This window comes from Myodes glareolus, chromosome 2 (genome assembly GCF_982192425.1).
Source record: "Myodes glareolus chromosome 2, mMyoGla1.1, whole genome shotgun sequence".
In the NCBI taxonomy this organism is placed as follows: domain Eukaryota; kingdom Metazoa; phylum Chordata; class Mammalia; order Rodentia; family Cricetidae; genus Myodes; species Myodes glareolus.
Window position 1 is genome coordinate 116562251 of NC_142027.1, and position 11852 is coordinate 116574102.

The following is an 11852-nucleotide window of genomic DNA, read 5'->3' on the forward strand; positions in this document are numbered from 1 at the left end:
TGGAAACAGTCTAAAAATCACCGTATTTCACCCATCTTCTGGCTGTGATCCTTGTAACGTGTTTCTGCCTCTAGTGTTTGCAAGGGGGCTTCAGACTTGTTATCCCTGCCCCAGCCTCCATGTGATAACTTCAAATTCACTTTTCTGAAGCAAGTATTTTTTTTAGCAGTTACTTCAGGTAAGTGTGGATGACCCAGTACCTTTAAGTATTTATTAGAGACACTATGAAAACCATAAATTACCCACATGTGTTTTGCACTGGTAAGAATCTTACATGTTTAACATAGAGTTAGTTGGCTAAGTTATAATACATCCGTTAAAAAAAAAAATCTTTTGAGCTGGGGGTCTCCTGCAGCCTGAGTTAGAGCAGAACGCCCTGACCTTTTTTCCAAAGTGCTAGGCTTACAGGCTTGCTCCACTATGCCTTATTTAGGAGAAAACCATTACAATTTTTCAAAGAACATTTAAGGAACAAGGTAGACAACACACTTATCTTAATATGTAATTTTGAATCATTGTAGCTGAAACTTCTTGTTCAGTGTGTCTGCTTTATGCATACACTTAGTGAAAAATTTTTTTTACAGTATTATAATTTGAATAGGTGCCAAATGTCCTGTTCCCTTTTCTTCAACCGGGAAGAGAAAAATTCTTTTCCAAATCACTTGACGCTTGGATAAAAACGACCATTTCCCCACGTCATCCTGTAGTAGTACAGACGCAGCGACAGGGAGACTTCTTCAACCTTTCAGAGAGGACATTCCAGCTCTCATGATCTCATCAACCAGGAGAATGTTGGTGGCAATCACAGTACTGGAAGGGGAAAAGAAGATAGCTCAGATATGAACAGATTTCAACTTGTCCAACTAAACAATGATGCAAGAGCTAGCTCAAGGTTCCAAACTCACCAGGAGTGAAGCAGTTGCTTCTTCACACAGTAGTTATCCCACACACCCATCTCTGCTGCCACCATTGGCTCACCTGCAAAACACCACACATTGAAACTATGTATTATCGGATGCCTTAAAAAAAAAAATCGCTATTTTACATGCATTTTTTTGTGTTCTGCCCGCATGTTTGTCTGTTTGAGGGTGTCAGACTCCCTGGAACTGGAGTTACAGGCAGTTATGAGCTGTCATGTGGGTGCTGGGAACTGAATCTGGGACTTCTGGAAGAGCAGCCGGTGCTCTAAAACACTGAGAGTCATCTCTTTCCAGCCCCCATCAAATGTCTTTTACAAGAAACCATTCTATTTTATGAACAAATCCTGCCAATTCTAGAATAGAAAACGAGGGCCAATTTAGAGCATTTTGAGGCAGTGTTTTGCTATGTAGCCAAAGACAGCTTCCAGGCTTTGCTCCTGCACCTCAGTCCTGGGATCACAGGCTGCATCACGTCAACCTCAGACTCTTTAAAATATAAAAATAACAGTACTGCTTATCACTGACTACTCATCAGTAAGCACCAGAGTCCCCAATCACTGCTCCTCTCCAAAATAGCTTTACCCCACCAATTAAAATATCCACTCTGATATCTGTCATCTAGTCAGTCCAGTTATGTGCCACTGGTACCCACCAGAACACCCAGACCCCTCAGTCATTTACTCCATCCAGCTCCACCCCCACCAATAAGGTGCATTCTCACCTGTGTTCAAGTCCACACCTACTAGCTGACCCGATTCTGAATGCTCAGCTTGAACTTTAACTAGTGTTTCCTGAAGGTCAAAACCAGAGTTCTGCGCAAGAACCTAGCAAACAAATTTAATTCTTGAAAAGACAAACTGAAAATAGAATGTCAAGCCTACAATAAGCCAACAGTATTTTCAATTAATTAAAAACCCTAGTTGTCCCCCTACCAAATAAATGAGGTGGTGGTTTGCATGCACGAGTCAGAATCATTTACATTCTCGTCCAGGGGACAGGCAGGTATTGTTGACTGACTCTAATACACCTCAAACCCAGCAAAACAAAGCACTGGTCATAAACCTCACCATAAGTATGTACCTCACAGAGATAGGCAAGCCTATCCTTGCACAACCCATCCAGACAACGGCTTCCCAGGCAGCTGTTATCTGTCCACTTAGCCTCTCCCTGCTATGTGGCTACTGGTCCGTCCCTTTGTGACAGACCTCCACGCTGCCTTTCCCCCTTTTCTTCTCCTCTGCACAGCTGCAGAGATTACAGCTTGCCTGTCATGGGGTAGGTGGGTATTCTTCTAAACTCTATTCTACAAACACTGTTGGCTGGCCTGAAATGTGATGTACATCAGTTGGCCAAGATCAGCCTGCCCTGCTTCACAGGTGCTAGGATTAAAGGCATGTGCCACCTGCCTTGCCTGACATAGTTTAGAAAGTTTAGAAAACTAACATTTACAACCGACTCTAGCACAAAGACTGTCAGCAAATAAAACTAAGGTAAATATTCTAACCTTGGGAATAATGAGCAAGGCGTCTGCAAATGCCTGGACTCCAAGCTGAGCCCTGCCTTTCACGCTGGGCTTGTATTTAATCAGAGCTTCTGCCATTGCCACTTCTACTGCACCAGCACCTGGGACAACACAGCCTGTTGGACAAGGAAAGGAAATGCTAAGTTACAGAGAAAAAGAGAGAAAACCCAGTAAACACAAAAGTTTAGAGCTCATTAAAATGGTCCTACCTAGCCATAACTCAGTAATTGACAGCTCAAGAGCCACCAATTTTGATCACTTACTTGTACTCACTTTTAATAATGATATACCATAAAAAACAGCATACCAATCATTTTAAAGGAAGATGTTACTTTTGCATGGTGTCTGGCTGTGTAAATTATTGACTAAAGAACACAGTATTCAGCCATGCCTTTTAGACTTGCAACAAAAACACAATGCAAATAGTGTGGTTCTTACCATCATCAATGGCATTTTTGACAGCCCTCAAGCCATCTCTTATAGCATCCTTGATTTGAGTCAGCGTGTGCTTATTTGGTCCTTTAACCAGCAATGTGACAGAACGGGGATTATTACATTTCTCAATAAAGGTGAACTTCTCTTCGCCCTGGGAGAAGAGAAATTGTCAAAACAGGTTACCTCAGGCATGGTGGTGCATAGCGTTAATCCCGGCACTTAAAAGACAAGAGGTAGACAGGTCTCTATGAGGTCCAAGTAACCCAGGCACACACAGTAAAATCTTGTCTTAAAACAACAAAAAACCCAGCACATAAGAAGTAAAAACAGAGTAGTATGCAAAGAATAGGGAAGAGTAATAGGACAGTCATTATTCCAATTAAGGGGGGGAACGATCACAGGTGCAAAAGGAATTAAAAATTTAAAGTCATATTACATATAAAGCACCAGGATATATGAGGAAATAATTTTTCAAAGATTTATTATGTATATATACTATTCTGTCTGCATGTATTCCTGTAGCCCATGAGAGGGTACCAGATCTCATTACAGATAGTCGTGAGCCACCATGTGATTGCTGAGAGTTGAACTCAGGACCTCTAGTCAGTGCTCTTACCCTTTGAGCCATGTCTCCAGCCTGAGGAAGTTATTTTTTTTTTAGAATGGTAGAACCACTGTTAAGTTGCTCAGGTTTGGCAAATAACCCTCATGCAAGCAACCTGAAACAAATTCAGTGAAAGAGCCCTACACAAGTCGGATGGTGGTGGTGCATGCCTTCAGTCTCAGCCCTTGGGAGGCAGAGGGAGGAGGATTTTTAAGTTTGAGGCCAGTCTGGTCTTCAAAGCAAGTTTCAGGCAGCCAGGGCTACACAAAGAAACCCTATTTTGAGAAGTCTAAAAGGGCAGCCAGAACTGATATAGAGAAACTGTCTCAAAAACCAACCAAACATAACCCCAGCAGCACAGACACTGAGAGAAACAATTAATAAATGGGACCCCCTGAAACTGAAAAGCTTCTGTAAAGCAAAGGACACGGTCAACAAGACAAAACGACAGCCTACAGAATGGGAAAAGATCTTCACTAACCCCACATCAGACAGAGGTCTGATCTCCAAAATATACAAAGAACTCAAGAAATTGGACACCAAAAGATCACATAATCCAATAAGAAAAAAAAAAACAAAAACGGAATACAGACCTAAACAGAGAACTCTCAACAGAGGAATCTAAAATGGCTGAACGACACTTAAGGAAATGTTCAGCATCCTTAGTTATCAGAGAAATGCAAATCAAAACAACTCTGAGATTCCAACTTCCACTTATAAGAATGGCCAGGATTAAAAACACTGATGACAACTTATGCTGGAGAGGTTGTGGGGAAAAGGGAACACTTCCTGCACTGCTGATGGGGATGCAAGCTGGTACAACTCCTTTGGATGTCAGTGTGGCGATTTCTCAGAAAATTAGAAAACAACCTTCCTCAAGACCCAGTAATACCACTTTTGGGTATATATCCAAAGGATGCTCAATCGTGCCACAAGGACATGTGCTCAACTATATCCATAGCAGCTTTGTTTGTCATAACCAGAACCTGGAAACAACCTAAATGTCTCTCGATCAAAGAATGGATAAGGGAAATGTGGTACATTTACACAATGGAGTACTACACAGCAGAAAAAAAATGACAGCTTGAATTTTGCAGGAAAATGGATGGAGCTAGAAAACATTTGTTTTGAGTGAGGTAACCCAGACCCAAAAAAACAATTATCACATGTACTCATGCACTCATAGGTGGTTTTTAAACATAAAGCAAAGAAAGCCAGCATACAAAACACAATTGCAGAGAACTTAGACAACAATGAGGACACTAAGACTTACATAGATCTACATGGGAAGTAGAAAGTATAAAAAGACAAGATCTCCTGAGTAAATTGGGAGCATGGAGACCTTGGGGGAAGATTGAAGAGGGAGGGGAGAGGCAGGGAGGAGAGCAGAAAAAAATGTAGAGCTCAATAAATATCAATAAAAAAACATAAACAAAAAACCCCAGTCAAACAAAATTTATTAGGAAAAATCAGATTTTGAGTTTGTAGTTTTCTACCCAACCACTGATAAACAACATACTATTGTCTTTAGGAAAATACTTACCAAGGTATACTCATAGACAAGACCCGCATGTCCCAAACATTCAGGACTCAGGTCATCAAAAGAATTCAGAGCCACCCCACCACAAGCAAGTGTCAGCCTGTAAAAGTGAAGCACATTACGCAAAAATATAGTAAGCCATGTCGGTTATGTTCAAGAAGACAATACTCTTTCAGAAGGTGATTTTCAGAATGACAACATGATGCATTTTTTTTGCTTTGAGTCAGGGCTTCCCCGTGTATCAGTCCTGGCTGGCCTCGAACCCAGAGTTCTGCCTCCTAAGTACTGGGATAAAAGGCATATACCACCACTGCCCAGTTGATGAAAGTCTATTTTATTTTATTTATTTATTTGGGTTTTCAAGACAGGCTTTCTCTGCCTAACAGCTCTGGTTATTCTAGAAGAAACTGCATTTTAAATCAAATCCCTTCCCACTCACTGTAACTCAGTTGGTAACTGAGCTTTTAAATTTCCATTTAAATATCTACACCAAGGCTGTCAAAACACAAGGAAACCAGAATATGGATGGGGTTCTGTGGGGAGAATATTTCTCAGGAACCTTCCTTCTCTCTTCTTATTTTAAATGCTTAGCTATGTATGCAGACCCATAGGCTGCCTCCTCTCCCCAAGTGTCAGTGTTACAAGTTTGTATGCAATCACACCTAACACACTATTTTCCTAATGTCTGTAGACAAAAGAAGCAAGTCTTGTTGATGTCATGGTTAATAATAAATCATGTGGCTGGGCATAGTTGTTCATGCCTTTAATTACAGTGTTCAGGAAGCAGGCAGGTTGAGGTCTGTAAACTCGAGGCCAATCTTGTTAGTGTGTTCATAGTGAGACTGTCTCAAAATAAGACATGTAAAATCTCAGAAGGTGAGAGCCCACAGGCAGATGAACCATGAGAATGAAACAACATACACCCAAGGAAACAACAGTCATTTTTAGAGTTTGGTTCATGTTACAAGATATGCCGATTAAATAAAATACATCAAGCTGCTGCTCCTAACTCTTTACATCTCCAATCTAAATACGAACTTTCCATTTTCAACTACTTTCTCTAAAACTAATACGGGGGGGGGGGGGAGCACACAGAGATGACAGCACACCACTGAGCACTTAAGCGTCTCTTGCACAGCACCCAAGAGAAACCACAGCAACTCCCCAGTTCTAGGGGTTCCAATGCATGCTCACAATACATACATATATACGTAAAATACAGATGGCACAGCGGCACATGCCTTTAATCCCATCACTCAGATCTCTTGAGTTCGAGGCTAGCTGGGCCTGACTTAAAAATAAAATCTTAAAAAATTTAAAGAGACGTGGAAAAGGGCAATTATCCTCAATCCACTTAGTGTCAAATGCTGGGGGTGTAAAAGGATGAAGAGAAGATGACAGGCAGCGATGATGATCACAGTGGTAGTGAATGTAGTCAATGCCAATGATTTCACTTTTTAAGTTTTTCTCTGAGCACACAGAAGCCTAAGAGAGCCAAAAGAGAGACTTGATCCTCTGAAACTAAAATTGCAGATGAACCTCCTATGCAGATGCTGGTAACTGAACTCAAGTCCTCTGTAAGAACATTAAGTATTTCTGAAAACAGCCATTTCCTCCAGCACCCTGCTGGTTGGCACTAGAGGTGCTTACCTGTAACCATGCACTTCGGAGGCTGAGGACTGAAAACAGTGAAATTAAATCATAAATTTGGAGGCCCATGACAGGGCCTTAAACTAAAGGCTAGGTCCTTCAATGAGTATAATCCCTGGGACCCACATGTTAAGACAGAACTGACTACCGCAAGCTGAATTTATGCTTATTATATACTGTGGTATGTCGTAATGAAATCAATGATTTTGTTCAATTAATATAAGCTAACAAAATGCAAAAACAAGAAGCGCAAAAGGAATAATCCTAAATCTCTTACAAAGTAGGAAGCTGGCTCCACTCACCTCTCCATGTTTCTCCTCTTGGCCCGACGCAGAGCCACAATGCCTTCTTTTGCAAGGGCATCTAAGGAAAAGGGGTCAATCCCCTGAATAAAAATAAAACATTTCAATAGCCTTCACCTTGAAAACAAACAAGACTAATTCAAAATGTGAAATTCTTACCTTTTGATTAATGACAACAAATCCTTTATCTGAGTCACCGCAGACTTTCTTTTTCAGCTCTATTATCTTTTTAACCCTGTCTTCAATGAACTTCCTCTCAGCCTTTACTAGCTTTTCTCTCTCCTCCGCACTCTTGTAAAAGAACCCAGAATTCACTTCTCTACAAAAGGAAAAATAGCCAGAGAGAATGGGGAGATTTCCATTTTTACCTCAGTTTTAATGGGAGTAAGGGGACTGCATTCGGACGGACACGTACCACCAAGCTACATATAACCGCGTCCCTTTCTGTCTTTACAGTGGGGGAAATGTCAATGTCCTACCCTGAAGGGTTTTGCTATAAACTCACGTTTTCTCATACTCCAAAGACACGTTGCATGTGAGGATGTAGGCATTCTCTACCCTTTTCTTCATATCAGGATGCCGTGCTCCATGATCCAAAACAAGCCCTCTGATTAAGCTACAAAACAGGGAAATTTACACTAATTACATACACTAGGTGAAAGAACACATACCGATTAACTTTTATACAAGCCAACTAATTTCTAAAACATCTTGGTAACTTTCGGTTAGAAGGCAGGTCAGGCATCAGGTTACCCACCTTGTGTCAGTTTCAGATTTATGTTTCATCTCCATGATCTCAACCATGAAGAGGTCAATGGGTTCATCTTTTTTCTTAATGGCCAAAATGGAGTCCACCACAGCCTATGAGATAAGAATTAGATAACTTTAATTTTTAGAGGATGACACACTTTAGCTGACCTTTATACAAGTGTAAAGACTGAAGTAATTTACATCTCTAAAACCCGAACTTGCAATCGCCTGAAAATTATCAATCATCCTATTATTGCAAACACAGGTCTGACACAGATCTCAAGTCTCAGCCCTTCAGAAGAGGCAAAAGGACTGGGGTTAAGATTAGGAAAAAAATCTCAAACACACGCTATCCCTAAAAAAATACAACCACACCTTGTAACTATTTTTTGTTTTTCAAGACAGAGTTTCTTTGTGTAACCGCTCTGGCTGTACTGGAATCCATTCTCGTAGATCAGGCTAGCCTGGAACTCACAGAGATCCTCCTGCCTCTGCCTCCCAAGTGCTGGGATTAATGGCATGCACTACCACCACCTAGCCTGCAATGTATCTTTTATAATAAATTATTAGAGAACTAGCAGACGAGTTTGAAAAGTGCCCCCAAAGTATTAGAAAGAATTGATAGTTGGACGGTAGTGACACGTGCCTTTAATCCCAGCAGAGGCAGGTGTCTCTACAAGACTAGTCTACAAGAGCTAGTTCCAGATAGGCTTCAAAGCAACAGAGAAACCCTGTCTTGAAAAACAAAAACAAAACAAAAAAGAAGTGATAATTACCCTGATTAGCTAGGCAGTGGTGGTGCACACCTTTAATCTCAGCACTTGGGCAGCAGAGGCAGGTGGATATCTGTGCCTTTGAGGCCAGATATAAGAGCTAGTTCCAGGACAGATTCCAAAGCTACAGAGAAGCCTTGTCTCATTAAAACAATAACAACAAAATCAAACTCTGATTAGACGATGAGAAACATCAAACTATCAGTTTCCATAAAAGTATGCAGCATGTGTGTGTGGGAACAGAACTAACCTATCTCTAAAAATTAAGTCTCTATAATTCTTTTTTGAAAGTTTCAGTTATTCTCCCATCTTTCCAATTTGAACACAGATTACTTTATTACTACCTAGGGAACAACCCGAATCCCTTACTTTACACAGCATTCCTGTCAAGACCCTATGTGCACAACACTTATAGGAGATTTTCTCTGTGCAGTGCATCACATGCACAGGTCATGTTAATCACACACCTCTGTTAAGACATCTGCAAGTTCAGCATGAACTTTAGTTCGCAGAGATGTTCTGGCCACATCGACGAGTGTTTCTCTGTCCATCTCTCTGCTTACTTTCACTTGTTCCAAAAACTGGAGTGCCCTTTCCTTTGCAGCTTCAAAGCCTTCAGTTATTATCCTGGGGTGAAGACCCTATAAGCAAAATAGTTACAAAACCACTGCCAACATTTGCATCTTCAATTAGATAAATGACAACTCACTAAGTTCAGTACCACTGGACGGGACACCAGGGCCATTCATACTTAACACAATCAAGGTAACATGATGTGCTGATTTTCTGAATACATTTAAAAGGACACAGTACTCCTTTCAATGCAGAGGAAAAGAACAGACTTTACTCTAGCACAGAGTCAAGGCCAAGGGAGCCACAAAGCACACTTGGGTGTTCACTGTGCAAACCAGAATACCAAACCTAAACAGGCTCCTAAAATTCTGCTGTCAGTAAATGCTTATCTTGCCTTCACACAATCAACTAATTCATACTATTTTGAAATATATATGTGCATACATATATATAAAAAGGAGAGTAGGCCAGAAGCAGTCAGAGCTCTATGAATTCGAGGCTAGCCTATTAAATATAACAGTCATTTATATATAGGTGACTTTTTCTTCATGCATGTTGGACCAAGATAAAGACATGCACAGGCTCCCAGATTTAAGCATCTTGATCTCAGATTCTATGGTGTGCTCTCAGATAGTATCACATCAATCTACACCAAGAGCCCACCAAACAACACACCCCAGAAACAATTATCATGTGTACCTCGGAGATGTAGAGGTCCGCCTGTTTCAGCAGCTCCCCAATGATGAGCACATTGGATGTGGTGCCATCCCCCGTTATGTCATCCTGGGCTGTAGCTACTTTCGCTATCAAGGAGGCTGTTGGGTGTTGAATTTGCTGAAAGTAGAAAAAGAACTATTTAAATGACTTAAAACATTACCTAAGGTAAAACATAAGACAGACTTCTTTTAATTAAAGCCATCGACTTAAACTGTCCGGTTTGGCTACGTTTTGTTTGGATTATCAAGCCATTTTTTTTTTTGGGATTTGAACTGTTGGACCAATTTCATCTGACCCTCGGGACAAAAATAATTACAGTAAAATATAATTAGTGAGGTGTGAAGGTGTACAGTTTTAATCCCAGTATTCAGGAGGTAGAAGCAGGTTACCTCTGTGAGTTCAAGGCCAGTCAGGGCATAGTGAAATCCTGGCTTAAAGGAAAAAAAAAGATCAAAGAGAATTTTCATTTCTCCTGTAGTTGAATAAAAAGGTGAGGATTTATTTCGGTTTCTCTTCCCCACTTGTCCTGTTTTTGAGGAAGGGTCTCACTATGCAGTCCTGCCTGGCTTTGATTTTTGTGGCGTTTCTGGTTTTTCGAGACAGGGTTTCTCTGTAACTGCCCCTGGCTGTCCTGAAAATTGCTCTGTAGACCAGACTGTCCTTAAATCCAGAGATCCTCCTGCCTCGCCCCCTGAGTGCTGGGATTAAATCGTGCCACCACCACCCGGCATTTTTTTTCTTTTAATAAAACAAACAATAAAAGTGTCAAGACGCCAGCCAGAGCTCTTCACCCAACACACTATTTTCTCCGTTTCTGTCTGAAAGATATGAGCCACCTCAGGAATGAACACAGTAACACTAACAAAGCTTAGAGGAGGTCGAGATTTTTTTTAAACCTACATTGGTAACCTCTTACCATTTCGTGAAGCAGCACATTGCCATCTTTGGTAAGCTTGATGTCTCCAGCACCAGAAACAAGCCTGTCAAATGGGCAGAAACTGATGAACAAGGTGACTTCTCTCATTGGAAACCCAACTAAAAATTCCATAAAGAAGCCAAGGGTTGGTGATGTCTATCTTTTTTTCTCTTATGAGACAAGTGGACCTCTGGGAGTTCGAGGCCAGCCAGAGCAGATCAGTCAGCACCCAAATAAATACATAATGAAAAGTCCCACAAAGGCCATAACGGAATATAGGACACGACGGCTGGCGCTTTGGGGGCAGCGGGTACAAAAAGAAAAAAGAAAAAGGCGCGGGGTGATTAAGGGCAAAGTAAAATAAAGCGCTACGTCCCAATGAATCTCATTAATTTACCAACTATAAGGTAACAAAAACAAATCCCATGAAATTTGGACCTTACTCCCACATCCTAGTAAGCTCGGGGCCACGGGGCTGGGTAAAGAAAGCTGCACACGCCACCCTCTTCCTCCAAAGGAAGTGGGTGCGACTGGCTACCCGAAAGGCGCGAACTGGGCGTTTTGGATAGGAGGCCGCACAGACATTGTAGAAAATGCCTCAGCGAAGGCCCGAAGGCGGCGACTCGAGTTTGCGGCCACCGGCCCGCCAGGCCCGTCCTCCCGCCACCCCGGTCTTACATCTTCATGGTGCCCTTAGGCCCCAAGTTGGTCCTCAGAACATCCTGCAGGCCCCGTGCCGCGCTGATGTTCACTGCCAGCGCTGCTTGCGCCCGGGCCACCTCGGCTTTAGGGTTGAGGGTCTTCACCGCCGCCATGGTTGGCCTAGCTCAGGGAGAGGCCGAGAACAACGTGCTCTATGCGGGTCTTCTCGAAAAGTCTTACGCACCTGGCCCGCCCCCAGCGTGCTCACCAGGGACCTCCATTGGGCTGCGGGTCTGCTGCTGCCCGCTGATTGGCTCAGACGGACGCTCGTCTCTCGAGGCTCCGCCTATCACGCCCAGTTGCGGCGTCATTGCGCCACCGGGAAACTTGTTCTCTGGCAATCGGCACTCCGAATATTAAGGTTCCGTGATGGTCGCAGCCCATTGTCGCCGATCCTCGATTTAAGGCCTAAAGCGCAGCAAGCACGTCCTATAGATCGTGTCTGAGA

At 42.3% G+C, this 11852-nt stretch overlaps 1 protein-coding gene and 2 non-coding genes across 3 annotated transcripts; all 3 read right to left on the reverse strand.

Annotated features, from left to right (window-relative positions):
- Positions 1–197: 197 nt before the first annotated feature.
- Positions 198–11577, reverse strand: Cct6a (chaperonin containing TCP1 subunit 6A). The gene is made up of 14 exons (XM_048433730.3): positions 11381–11577; positions 10703–10766; positions 9769–9903; positions 8964–9137; positions 7731–7834; positions 7479–7589; positions 7133–7292; positions 6974–7056; positions 5025–5121; positions 2881–3028; positions 2425–2558; positions 1642–1744; positions 906–978; positions 198–810 (listed from the first exon to the last, which is right to left on the reverse strand). The coding sequence occupies exons 1-14, from the start codon at positions 11515–11517 to the stop codon at positions 738–740; spliced, it is 1596 nt and encodes a 531-aa protein (XP_048289687.2). The 5' UTR covers positions 11518–11577; the 3' UTR covers positions 198–737.
- On the reverse strand, positions 2704–2833 carry LOC125400215 (small nucleolar RNA SNORA15). Its single transcript, XR_007231901.1, has one exon. It is a non-coding gene; the product is annotated as a small nucleolar RNA SNORA15 (small nucleolar RNA).
- On the reverse strand, positions 9268–9402 carry LOC125400216 (small nucleolar RNA SNORA22). Its single transcript, XR_007231902.1, has one exon. It is a non-coding gene; the product is annotated as a small nucleolar RNA SNORA22 (small nucleolar RNA).
- Positions 11578–11852: the final 275 nt, after the last annotated feature.

What these genes read in the sequence shown, in the direction of transcription:
- Cct6a (XM_048433730.3), bottom strand. Translation starts at nt 11,517, where the DNA reads ATGGCGGCGGTGAAGACCCTCAACCCTAAAGCCGAGGTGGCCCGGGCG. An exon ending in ATGTGCTGCTTCACGAAATG is followed by an intron (nt 9,904 to 10,702) that starts GTAAGAGGTTAC and finishes TTCTACTTTCAG; the next exon opens with CAAATTCAACACCCAACAGC. An exon ending in CAAAAATGCCATTGATGATG is followed by an intron (nt 2,559 to 2,880) that starts GTAAGAACCACA and finishes CTTGTCCAACAG; the next exon opens with GCTGTGTTGTCCCAGGTGCT.